This window comes from Seriola lalandi, unplaced genomic scaffold (genome assembly GCF_002814215.2).
Source record: "Seriola lalandi dorsalis isolate HSWRI2012SDOR001 ecotype SW California unplaced genomic scaffold, Sedor1 jcf7180002054686, whole genome shotgun sequence".
Classification (NCBI taxonomy): domain Eukaryota; kingdom Metazoa; phylum Chordata; class Actinopteri; order Carangiformes; family Carangidae; genus Seriola; species Seriola lalandi.
In genome coordinates, this window is record NW_019525239.1 from 1,967,697 (window position 1) to 1,980,623 (window position 12,927).

General features: G+C 46.4%; 1 protein-coding gene across 5 annotated transcripts in view; it reads left to right on the forward strand.

Annotated features, from left to right (window-relative positions):
* Positions 1–12,927, forward strand: part of vps13c (vacuolar protein sorting 13 homolog C) — a 54,441-nt gene that overhangs the window by 16,725 nt on the left and 24,789 nt on the right. For 3 of the 5 annotated variants that reach the window (XM_087178393.1, XM_087178391.1, XM_087178394.1), the window contains 23 exons: positions 166–225; positions 496–646; positions 729–845; positions 927–1,030; positions 1,156–1,323; positions 3,494–3,798; positions 4,179–4,326; positions 4,410–4,518; positions 4,698–4,825; positions 4,960–5,116; positions 7,014–7,093; positions 8,008–8,067; positions 8,363–8,516; positions 8,609–8,728; positions 8,801–8,904; positions 9,024–9,191; positions 9,647–9,951; positions 10,147–10,294; positions 10,654–10,795; positions 10,871–10,992; positions 11,171–11,337; positions 11,461–11,714; positions 12,442–12,668. In XM_087178393.1, the coding sequence (XP_087034519.1) occupies positions 166–225; positions 496–646; positions 729–845; positions 927–1,030; positions 1,156–1,323; positions 3,494–3,798; positions 4,179–4,326; positions 4,410–4,518; positions 4,698–4,825; positions 4,960–5,116; positions 7,014–7,093; positions 8,008–8,067; positions 8,363–8,516; positions 8,609–8,728; positions 8,801–8,904; positions 9,024–9,191; positions 9,647–9,951; positions 10,147–10,294; positions 10,654–10,795; positions 10,871–10,992; positions 11,171–11,337; positions 11,461–11,714; positions 12,442–12,668 (3,498 nt within the window). Of the gene's footprint in view, positions 1–165; positions 226–495; positions 647–728; positions 846–926; positions 1,031–1,155; positions 1,324–1,970; positions 2,007–3,493; positions 3,799–4,178; positions 4,327–4,409; positions 4,519–4,697; positions 4,826–4,959; positions 5,117–7,013; positions 7,094–8,007; positions 8,068–8,362; positions 8,517–8,608; positions 8,729–8,800; positions 8,905–9,023; positions 9,192–9,646; positions 9,952–10,146; positions 10,295–10,653; positions 10,796–10,870; positions 10,993–11,170; positions 11,338–11,460; positions 11,715–12,441; positions 12,669–12,927 lie in introns of all 5 variants that reach the window. The other 2 variants (XM_087178392.1, XM_087178390.1) reach the window with 1 other exon arrangement.

The following is a 12,927-nucleotide window of genomic DNA, read 5'->3' on the forward strand; positions in this document are numbered from 1 at the left end:
GGGGGTGGGGGGGGGCACAAGTGTCAGGATCCAACTGACAACACGGATAACACACACACACACACACACACACACACTCACATACATACACTCACACTCACACACACACACACACACACACACACACACAGCACTGAAGCTGATTGTGTGTCTGTTGTCCCGCAGGCCGACCCCAGCGGTCCTAGCTTCCAGACTCTGTTCGACAACACCGAGCAAACACTGAAGGTGGGTGGAGCAGAGATTTCTATAGCAACAGATGTGTGTCTGTTTTGAACAGGTCAGGACTCATAAATCTGCAGAGGATTCTGTCACTGAACAAACGGAGACATTATAACATGAAATGTATTAATATATATATAAATGTATATAAACATATAGACGTTAGATTCATTCTTGCTGCAGCTTCTCAGAACCTGAAGATCATGAACTAACATGAAGCTGTCAGGGACCTTCACTCTGCCAGGTGTTCAGTTGTTTTTACCTGGTGTGTTTCAGGTGGAGTTGTCCTCTCTTGACTTCCTCCTTCACACTAAAGCTCTGCTGTCAACCATCAACTACCTGAGCAGTGCCCTGCCATCACAGCTCGCCACAATGCGAGATCAAGACGCCAAAAAGCAGGTGGAGAAGACAGGACAGGGCCGGACAGGTGAGTCCAGACTGACTGTTCTCGGGTCAGTCACCTGTCCTATCTGATCTTGTGTCTGACAGGAAGTGTCTTCCCCCTGCAGTGGCTAAAGGAGCCAGAGATGGCGGCGTCTTCAGCTTCAAGCTGTTCGCCATGTTGGGCTGTTTCCACGTGGAGGTGTGCGATGACCGCTGCAGCATCGCTGACATCAGAGTCCAAGGTACCGACACGTCTCAGTCCGAACTCCAGAGGTGAGCTGAAGGTTTAAACTAAAACCTTCGTCACTGTCACCCCCCTGCAGGAATTGATGCCTCGGTGCTGGTGCAGGCAAAAGAGACGGAGGTGTTTGCTCGACTCAGAGACATTGTGGTCACAGACGTCAACCCTAAAACCGTCCACAGGAAGGTGTGAGCCCGATGACGGACCTGAAGTCTTCACTGTGTCTCAGTTATCATCACTGTTCATATAGAACTGTAGACAGTGTTAACCATGTGACTCCTTCTCTGAAAGCTGATTGGATCTTGTTGCAGGCTGTGTCCATCATGGGTGAGGAGGTGTTCAGCTTCAAACTGTCCTTATTTCCGGGGGCGACAGAGGGGGAGGGCTACACCGACACGTCCAAGGTGGACGGGAAGGTCACGATGCGTCTGGGCTGCATCCAGATCGTCTACCTGCACAAGTTCCTCATGTCACTGCTGGTCAGGCGTTTTGTATATATACACGTATATACATGTACATAGAGTTACATATAAAGTTACATATATACACACATTTCCACATGTAGTGAAATCTATAGTTAGAATGACAGGTTGGCTGTATTCTCTGGTTTCTGTTATCATTTCATTCTTTATTGATTGATCAGTATCAGTTCAATATCTGTATCATGTCTGTTGTCTTTTCTCTGTCTGATCATTTCAGTGTAAAGTCACTGACTAAAAAACTTTCACCTGACTGTAAATTCTCCATAATAATGATGGAAATTATAATAATAACAATAATAATGGTAATAATAATAATAATAATTATGATAATAATAATGTTAATAATAGTGATGATGATGATAAGGGTAATAATAGTAATAATAATGGTAATCACGTTTTACAGATGTGAAAGTTACTGTTGTGCCTCTACAGCTGACAGTGAGAAACACAGAAACAAAGAGACGAAAAGACGACAGTTTTCTCTGTTCTGTGAATTTACAGTCATGGAAACTCTTTAAATGAGCTTTGTTTTTTCTTCTGTGGTTCTGTTTGTGGTTCTGTTTGTGGTTCTGTTTGTTGTTCTGTGTGTGGTTGTGTCTGTTGCTCAGGTTCCTGTCTCATGTTGATGTGTTTGGTTCTTTCAGGCTTCTTTTTGCGTTCAGTATACGTCAGCTGACGAGGTACAGCTTCCAGCACGCAGCTCTGATCTGCATCAAACCTCCTGCTTTAGCTTCACTCACCTTCAGTCCACTTCAGACCTCATCCCATCAGGACCCGGTCTCTGTGGACCCATTAACCCCGGTCAATGTCTGGTTTTCAGCCGTCGGCCCGGGTTGATCCAAATACACAGAGAACTCACTGTGACGGTGTTTGAACCCAGTTTAACTCAGAGGGGTGGAGACAATGACCGACACCAAGCACACCCACAACATCAGAGCAGCAAACTAAAAACAGGAAGTCAGCTGAGTTTATTCTGTTTCCATATCCATCACAAAACAAACCTGCTGCTGGTTCATTGAACCAATCACTGCCACCAACTGTTGGCGTGTCCAAGGACACTGATGAGAATCTGATTATCAGCCAGTTTACATAATCAATGCATCACCTGAGCAGCTCTCAGTCTTAAATGTCAGATGTCATATTGTCCTTAACATCACCACCAGAGAGTGCTGTTTATTTTACTGCTCACCACAACACACAGGCGTCTGCGCTATCAGCATGTGAAGAGTTGTCCAAATCTGGACTATCAGAGAGGCATTCATGGAGACTCTGTAGAACAGAGATTCACTGAGATAGTGTCTGTAATGATTTCAAACTTTAAAGTCTAGTGTAATGAGCCCAAACTACAACTCTGTCAGTGTCAGCTGTTACAACCGGATGTTGTGTTCATTGTTATTAGTCTACTTTTGTTTTGAGCGATAATTCTGCAGCTCTCTGGAGAGTTGTCACACTTTGTTTCACACAGATTCATCCTCTGTTTCCTCCTGTTGTTAGTGTACCTGAACACACCTGTAAACTCCACCCATCTGAGACAGTGAGAATGCCAAAACAAACGCAGGTTGTGTTTGAGTCTGCCCTGACAGGCTGAGCACGGATGGAGGGATGAAGAAGGAAAAGATGAGGAATGCTTCTTCTCATGCACATGTAACAACAATCAGAGCTCTCTTCCTCCATACGTGCTATGCATCTCACACAGCTGCCATCATTAACCCCCCCCATCCACACCGTCACACCCCCGTCAGTCACATGACCTCTGCCTATGCGAAATCACTTCCCTCCTTGAAAATGGTTTTGAACTTTATGAACTTCATTCTTGTTTCATGAACATTTGTGAAGTGTTAATTCAGAAACATGTCAACAGGGTGAATGTTGTTCTTCACCAAGTGTCAAAAGGACTTTAACAGAAACTTAAAAATACTGAATGAGTTTGAGTTTGAATCTAATGTGTAAAAGATTCAGTCAGTGGTTTTATCAGTGAGAAATAAACCATGCGACTGTAATTAATGTGATGTTGATGTTGTTCTTCCAAAGGTTTATGAAACAGAAATGAACCGTACGCTCACGACTAGGCAGTGAACGCCTCAAATCGACTCCCTCTCACCGGGTCCTTTATGGCTTCTCTCTGTGTCTTTGTTGTGTCTCACTCCGGGTTTATTTTGTCCTTCAGATGTTTGTCGACAACTTCCAGACAGCTAAAGAAGCTCTTAGTGCTGCCACGGCTCAGGCCGCAGAGAAGGCGGCTTCCAGCGTTCGAGACTTTGCCCAGAAGAGTTTCCGTCTGTCCATGGACATCAAGCTGAAGGCTCCGCTCATCATCATCCCCCAGTCCTCCACCTCCCACAATGCAGTAGTGGTGGACCTGGGTCTGATCATGGTGGGAAACAGCTTCTCTCTGCTGCCTGTTGAAGGATTCTCTCTGCCGGCCGTGGTGGAGAAGATGGACGTGAAGCTGACGCAGCTGAAGCTCTCCAGGTATCAACCAGATAAAGTCTGAGGATCAGTGTTGAGCAGGGATCTGTGGTGAATTCAGACCTGTTGACCAATAACAAACCGTCCTAAAAGCTGAGCTCTGAGTGCACGGAGACCCGGAAAGTCCAAACCGGAGGACACTGTCACAGCGTGTCATTTCACTCTGATATCAACAGCTTATTGGTTTAAAGCAGTGACCAGTTTGGACTGACGGATCTGAACAGACTGATCACAGCTGGTTCTCCACAGAACAACAAAGCTCTGAAACACAGAACCTGAGTCGTGGTTGTTGTTGTTTGTCTTTGCTCTGAGCTGCATTAAAATGTGATGCCGCTCAAACAGAGACTGAAAGCTGAGTAAATGTTGAATAAATGTAATTTCAGAGCCACACTGAAGTCAGGCTCCTCTCAGCCGGACATTGAGATCCTTCAGCCAATCAACACAGAGCTGCTTATCACCCGAAACCTGGCTGCTTCCTGGTTCACCAAGATCCCAGGAGTCCAGGTCCAGGGAGTTCTACGGTCCCTCAATGTAGGTCTCTTATGTGCAGTGGGTTAAACTGAGATGAAACTGTTGGTCAGAGTGAGACATGAAACTGTGCTGTCTTCCATTAGATGAGTCTTGGTGAGGAAGACCTCGCTGTGCTGATGAAGATCTTGGTGGAGAACATCGGGGAGGGAAGTAAGGCGCACAGCGTGGAAGTAAAAAGACAGGTGGCTCAAGGTAAGTTAAGTCTTAGTGCATGATGGGAAATCTGACAAAAACTGTACAGACCCAAGAATGAGTAAAGATTGATCACGTCCTGATACTGTTTATTTATTATAATTCATATTTAAAACCTAATTCGACCTGGTTGACATCATCTTAGTGTAGCCAATAGAAACTTTTTAATGTCTCAACAGGGAAGGCGGAGCTAGCTGAGCATGCAGAGGTGGTGCCACTACCGAGGGGAGCTGCTGTGATACCTCACATCAATGGAGGCTTGACTGAAAACACCATCAACATTCTCCTCAACTTTGAAATCGAAGAGGTACAAAATCTACGGCCAGACTTTTCTCTGTTCCTAAAGAACCAAAGCTGATACCCACATGGTCCTGAAGCTGAAGTCTGTTCAGGAATAACTTCCCCTCATCAACTCTGTCAACTCCATGTCCTCTTTTCAAGGTGCTGTTGACCCTGAAGAAACCCATCGAGCAGAAAGAGTCACCTTTCCTGCTCTTTCACATCGCTCACCTGGGCATCGACACCAAAGTCAGGAAGTATGACATGTGTGCCACAACGTACATCAACAAGATCACCATGAAGTGCCTGGAGTTCAACGGTCAGTCTCACAGGGAACTGGGGTTTCTATGGTTTCCTGTAGTTGTGACTATTAGGGCTGCTCAATTATGGCAAAAATCATAATCACGATTATTTTGAACAATATTGGGATCACGACTATTCAGCGCGATTTCTCATTGACTTTGGAAAAATACAGAAAAAAATGATTTCAAAACAAAAAGTGTTGTGTCTATGTAGTTATTCCCGCCATACACGATATAAGTTAAAGATGTCTGAGCATGATACTTCCCACCCGACCACCACCACCACCACCGACCTGAAACAGAATTTCTTAACGACAGTTCAGATGATTTAACAGCACATCCAGAACAATCAGCTGGATAATGGTCCGTTTCATCATTAACCCATGTTGGTATAATGTAGGTAACTGTGTGTGTGGGCTCCAGGCTGCAGCACACAAACACACCTGACTCAGCGACGGATGTCAGTAGGAAACTGTACATTTCTCCGTCTTCATGTGATGGGCCGAGGTGTCTGTGTGTGTGTGTGTGTGTGTGTGTGTGTGTGTGTGTGTGTGTGTGTGTGTGTGTGTGTGTGTGTGAGCGCTGCCCTGCCCCTCACACACAGGGTCAGAGAGAGAGATGCAGATGAACCTCTGCGTAGGGAAAAGCAAAAATACATCATAGACAAATCTTCATCAGAAACTGAGTTGGTGAATGTGAAAGAGAACTTTTATGTTACAACACAAATCCGAAATCTATTTTCCTAATTCCTTCAGTACCGAAAGCGGAACCGATAACGTCAGATGGTTATTGTAGGGAGGCCGAAACTTGTTGTGAAACAGAATGACACACAATACTAATTTTCTCTCGTTTATCTTGTTTTCATAATTGTTGGAAGCCAAAATCGTAATCAAAAATAAAATTAGATTAATTGCCCAGCCTGAGTGTCTGTGGTTTCCTGTAGTGGTTTCTATGGTTTCCTGTGGTGGTGTCCTGTAGTGGTTTCTATGGTTTCCTGTGGTGGTTTCTATGGTTTCCTGTGGTGGTGTCCTGTAGTGGTTTCTATGGTTTCCTGTGGTGGTGTCCTGTAGTGGTTTCTATGGTTTACTGTAGTGGTTTCTATGGTTTACTGTAGTGGTTTCTATGGTTTACTGTAGTGGTTTCTATGGTTTCCTGTGGTGGTGTCCTGTAGTGGTTTCTATGGTTTACTGTAGTGGTTTCTATGGTTTCCTGTGGTGGTGTCCTGTAGTGGTTTCTATGGTTTACTGTAGTGGTTTCTATGGTTTCCTGTGGTGGTGTCCTGTAGTGGTTTCTATGGTTTCCTGTAGTGGTTTCTATGGTTTCCTGTGGTGGTGTCCTGTAGTGGTTTCTATGGTTTCCTGTAGTGGTTTCTATGGTTTCCTGTGGTGGTATCCTGTAGTGGTTTCTATGGTTTCCTGTGGTGGTGTCCTATGGTTTCCTGTGGTGGTGTCCTGTAGTGGTTTCTATGGTTTCCTGTGGGGGTGTCCTGTAGTGGTTTCTATGGTTTCCTGTGGGGTTGTCCTGTAGTGGTTTCTATGGTTTACTGTAATGGTTTCTATGGTTTCCTGTGGTGGTGTCCTGTAGTGGTTTCTATGGTTTCCTGTGGGGGTGTCCTGTAGTGGTTTCTATGGTTTACTGTAATGGTTTCTATGGTTTCCTGTGGTGGTGTCCTGTAGTGGTTTCTATGGTTTCCTGTGGTGGTGTCCTGTAGTGGTTTCTATGGTTTACTGTAGTGGTTTCTATGGTGTCCTGTGGTGGTGTCCTGTAGTGGTTTCTATGGTTTCCTGTGGGGGTGTCCTGTAGTGGTTTCTATGGTTTCCTGTGGGGTTGTCCTGTAGTGGTTTCTATGGTGTCAAACATGTTTAGAAATTCAGGCATTGACAGTGCGATACCTTTAATTTGATCTTGTTTCAGATTCGAGTGGCGAGCCTCTGTGCCTCATTACCTCTTCGGTGGAGTCTGGAGCTGAGCTGCTCAAAGTGCAGTATTTCAAGGTGATGACGTCACTAAGTGACATTGGCCCTCATTTATCAAACGAACGTACGGCAGAAAACCGTGCGTACGACCATTTCCACGCAAGCTTCGGCATTTATCAATTTGGACGTGAGCGGAAGCTACGATCAGATCTCACGTCGGGTCTGAGCTCTGGATTTGCGGTGCAGCAGCAAAATCTGTCTGAGTCTGAAAATAATTATTAAACAAACATCAGCTGTCATCAGCATAAACAGTCACATATTTAGAACAGAGGGTTTCCAAATTTGGTTGGAGCAATTGATTTCACTCATGTGCGTCTGAAGGCGCCATCCATGAATGATTACGCATTCATCAATCGCAAAAAATACCACTTTATAAATCTGCAGGTGATTTGTGATGCCAAGCTCTCACTTTTATTTTTCAAACAGCTGTGTTGGCGCGCGGCTGCAGGAGGCGGCGCTGCAGAGCCAAACTCATCTCCGTCACCCTCTTCCACACAGCGGCTTTATGAGCTCCTGTGATCCCGCTCTTCAGACTGACAAAAAGCACATCCTTATTTTGCGCCACCTCGGATGTCAGGATGTCGATCTCCATCTCTGAAAAGTTTGTTTTTTTGCCAGTAACTCTTCTCTCCATGTTTGACCTTAGTGGGCGGGGCCTCCGAACCAGGAATATTTAAGGGCGTAACATGTTAATGACGATCGAATTCAGCCGCCGCATTTATCAAGACCCGATCATTCGTACGCTGGGATTGGTCAGACACGAATGTTTCATGAATCACACGTGGATCCTATCGTACGACCAATTCTGCGCTCAGATCTGCGCCTGTTTTCACGCAAGATTGATAAACGAGGGCCATTATATGATTATCTGTTCAGATACATTGTGCTGGCATTATTCAGAACAGTGACTAACCCCCTGACTGTTTTCTCAGGCTGACCGCTCAGGGCCGAACTTCTTCACCACCTACAAGAACACCGAGCAGATGATCAATGTGAGTGACAGTTCCTCCACTGACACTCACCTGCACGTCATCAGGTCATGTCTTTTTGCTCCTACTGAGATCCTCCCATGCTGAGATCATGCCATCATCATGTCATTGTCTGTGTGGCTCCATTTGATGGTTGACACTGTTTGAGACAACAAAGTGATTATTGACAAATTCCTCCAACTTCTCCAAAAGTGTCCTGGAAGGAATGAAAGGGACTGAGTGACTTCCCCTCTTAAATCACAGACCTATTAATGACAGCTTCACAGATCAGTGTTCCTCTGTCACACCTGTTCTCCAGGTGACCTTCACCTCCCTCGACTTCATGCTCCACACTGAGGCTCTGCTCTCGACCATCAACTTCCTGTCGGCAGCGCTGTCGTCCAGCAGCATGTCATCTGTAGAAAGAGCGACCAAATTGAAGACAGAGGACAAGACAGTGTCTGCCAAGTCCAGTCAGTTCAACACACACACACACACACACACACACACACACAACCGTCAGACATCTTAACGCAGCGTTTCATTGTGTTGTGTTTCCTGTCAGCTGCCCTGGTCTCACCTGCAGACAGTGAGGTCATCGACCTGAAGGTAGTGATAACACTGGGAGCCTTCAATGCTTTGGTGTGTGACCAGAGTTGCAACATGGCTGACATCAAGATCCAAGGTAAGGGATGTCTGCCGCCTGCGTCTGCCGTCACTGACCTGACCTCCATTAACCCACCTGTCCTGTCCTCAGGTATTAATGGCTCTTTACTGATGCAAGGACCTCAGATGCACATATCAGCCCGCCTGCGAGATTTCATCGTTCTCAACGTTGATCCTAGAAGCATCCACAAGAAGGTCAGTCAGTTGTCTCACCTGGACGACCTCCGACCTGAACTAGACCAGACTGTCCTGACTACTGTGTTCTGTCCTCAGTAGTGAGCCGTGTTGATATGTGGTGATTTCCTGTCCTTCAGGCGATCTCCATCGTGGGTGACGAGGTGTTCAGCTTTGCCATGAGTCTGACCCCTAACGCCACGGAGGGGGCCGGTTATGTCGACACCTCAAAGACCGACGGCAAAGTGAAGCTGAACGTGGGCTGTATCCAGGTGGTTTACCTGCACAAGTTCGTCATGTCTCTGCTGGTGAGTAACTTCAGCAGGTTTTTATTTCTGATCGGTTCCATATCAGTTCTATTGGCTTTATTTCCTCCACGCCAGCAACAGTGAGAGCCGCCATTTTGTTTTCAGGTTGTACGTATGTCTATGTCATTCTCGTGGGCATGATATCTCAGTATATCGTGAAGGCACAAACAAACATTCACTTGGACTCATGGATGAACTGATTAGATTTTGGGGGTCAAAGGTCACAGTGACCTCACAAAACACTTTTTAGCCACAACTCAAGTAAAATAATATTTTCTATGACTCTGGATAAACAGGGTGGGACCTGAAACTAGTCTAGAGGACCAAAGGAAGGTGATTCTAGTTTAATCTTGGCTTAAGGGTTAAATGATGCCAACAGTTTTAATTGATATGTACTTATTGTTTTGAAAATAACTCTTTGTATTTATTTATTTATTTATCATTTATTTATTCAGAATTTCACCAGTAACTTCCAGACAGCTAAAGAAGCTCTTAGTGCTGCCACGGCTCAGGCCGCAGAGAAGGCGGCTTCCAGCGTTCGAGACTTTGCCCAGAAGAGTTTCCGTCTGTCCATGGACATCAAGCTGAAGGCTCCGCTCATCATCATCCCCCAGTCCTCCACCTCCCACGATGCCCTGGTGATGGACCTGGGTCTGATCATGGTGGGAAACAGCTTCTCCCTGCTGCCTGTGGACGGGTGTCCGCTGCCGGCCGTCATCGACAACATGGACGTCCAGCTGACGCAGCTCAAACTCTCCAGGTGAGTCACACAGAGCCTCACAGACCTGATCCAGAGACAGCAGGAAAAAACCAGAGGACTCTGAGGCGTGAGATCACTTCTTCCTGCGTGGACCTGCACACCAAGAGAGAATGAAACACCTTCAGTCATTGTGTCAGTAAACCTGTGAGAGTATTTGAGTTCAGATAGAAAGACCTGTTTCCTGTTGTCCACCAGGACCTGTATGGACCTGGTCTCAGACCAACCCCACACCGAGCTGCTGGAACCGGTAAACCTGCATCTGAACATCAAGAGGAACCTAGCAGCTTCTTGGTACAAGAAGATGGCTGCCATCGAGATCGATGGAGATCTGAAGCCAATGAAGGTAGGAGGATGAGGAACATCACTGAGTCTTGCAGGTATAGATCAGGTCAGGCTGTTAAACTTGCCATTTGCGCAGAGAAATGTTTCTGATTCTGGTTCCTATTTTTATAACCAGTCCACCTGTGGGCCACCAAAGGTACAGTCTCTTCTGACGGTGCTCTGTCTGCAGCATCACTTGTCTCTGTAGTGCGAACTGAATGTGTCTGTAGTGTTCTGACCCACGAGTCCCTGTAGACATCTGCATCAGGACTTAGGATTGGGCTAGACCAGCAGTTTCCCCTACTCTCAGTCTTTGTGCTAAGCTAGTCTCTGTCGTGAACTGATGGACTGTTCTGAATCAGATCTGTACTTGGCCTGCAGGTGGAGCTGAGTCAGGATGACCTAAAGGTGCTGCTCAGGATCCTGATGGAGAATCTGGGGGAAGCCGGCAGTCTGGAGCCCACCGCCAACAGACAGGAGGAGGCTGGTCTGCAGGTCCGAGCAGCTGGAGGCCCCTCATCAGGTCTGATAGGTGTCTATTCACATGAACAGCTGATGTGTTTGGGTTTGTTTAGTCATGTGACCCATGTCTCTTCAGGTGACGTTGGGAAGTCGACTGTGAGCAGTGATGAAGAGGCCGATGAAGCTCTGGAGTCCATGAAGTTCAACTTCAGCATCGAGTCTCTGGGTCTGGTTTTGTACAGCAGCGATCCAAATCTGGTCAGTCACGTGAAGAACGAGGACTTGGTAGAAGTGAATGGAGGAATGGGGCTTACTAGACCTGAATCAGGTTCAGCTGGTTCTGGTATAATTGGTTGAGGATCAGCCGGTTCATGTCCAGCCTTGTGGTGTTTGTGTCCAGGATCAGGTCTCTGATTGTTGTTCCTTGTCCCTGCAGCCGTCGGGCCTCCAGCACCAGCAGGACCTCAGACTGGGTGAGTTCACCCTTCACCTGCTGAAGACCTCGGGACGGATCCTGGCCAGCGGCAGCGCCGAGGTGACCACTGTCCTGACCGCCTGCACGCTGGATGACCTGAGGACCGGAATGGAGAGGGTGACGTCGAGGTAATGATCAAATGATCTCTGGTCTCTGATTGGTTTTCACAAGTATCCACAGTCGTACCTGTAAACCTGTGGCTGTTGTCTGCCAGTGTTTCTTAACCCAGCTGTTTGTCATCATGGTTACAGGATGGTGGGGCGGAGGGACGAGGACAGCTTGGAGTCGATGATCGATGTGACGTATCGTCAGAGTGGTGGCGAGCGGGAGCTGGTGGCGGTCCTGCAGAAACTCTACCTGTGTGCCAGCGTGGAGTTCCTGATGGCCGTGGCAGATTTCTTCCTGCAAGCCCTGCCACAGAGTCCGGCTCAGACCAGCACCTTGGCGCCCGGCGACAGACTGCCTCTGAGACAGACCGCCGAACCCCGAGCCGACGTCAGGACCGGTAAGACCAAGAGATCTAAACACAGACGCAAAGGTGGAGGGGCTGAATCCAAACCTCCTTCGTCACGTAACTCACCATCTCGCCCCGTATCATCATGGTTACGCCAGCGTTATGTTTAGCCTTAAAGTCATAACAACGATGGAGCCTTTGCCTGGTTACAGTTGGTGGACCACATTAGTCCAGCTGTTCTAATGTTGCTAATGTTGCTAATGTTATAATATTGCTAATGTTTCTAATGTTTCTAATGTTCTAATGTTTTCTAATGTTTCTAATGTTCTAATGTTGCTAATGTTATAATGTTGCTAATGTTTCTAATGTTTCTAAGGTTTCTAATGTTGCTAATGTTGCTAATGTTTCTAATGTTGCTAATGTTTCTAAGGTTTCTAATGTTGCTAATGTTTCTAAGGTTTCTAATGTTGCTAATGTTTCTAAGGTTTCTAATGTTGCTAATGTTGCTAATGTTTCTAATGTTGCTAATGTTTCTAAGGTTTCTAATGTTGCTAATGTTGCTAATGTTTCTAATGTCCTAATGTTCTAATGTTCTAATGTTTCTAATGTTTCTAGTGTTTCTAATGTTCCAATGTTCTGTTTCTAATGTTCTAATGTTGCCAATGTTCTAATATTCTAATATTCTAATGTCTAATGTGTCTGATGGTCTAATGTCTAAAGTTCTAATGTTCTCCTGTTGTTGTATGAGGATTCAGACTGTTCCGTCTCCTCTCTGCAGCTTCCTCGGTCAGGACTCGTCTCCGGGCTGTGGTGGTGGACCCGGAGGTGGTGTTCGTTGCCAGCCTGATGAAGGCGGATGCCCCTGCCCTGGTGGCCTCGTTTCAGTGTGACTTCACGCTGCGGGCTGAGGAGGACGGGACGCAGGACATGAGAGCCAACCTGAGGGAGCTGAAAGTTCTTGCCTGCCCCTTCATCCGGAACAAGGGGGACAAGGCCGTCACAACCGTAAGATCACATGACCACGTGGGGACCTGTGTGTTCAGGTTATTCTGTAGATCCTCCAGCAGGTGGAGCTGTTCCCTCACTGTTACTGATGTTACTCACCTGTCAGGACAGTTCAGGTGTGCTGAGTGGGAGTAAAACAATTGATGCTTTATTGTCTCTATTAGTGTGAAGTTGTAGTTGGACACACACTGATGTGTCACTGAGATTCTCTTCTGTTCTTTAAATACTGAGGTAGAACTAATGAACTAAACACCTGCTC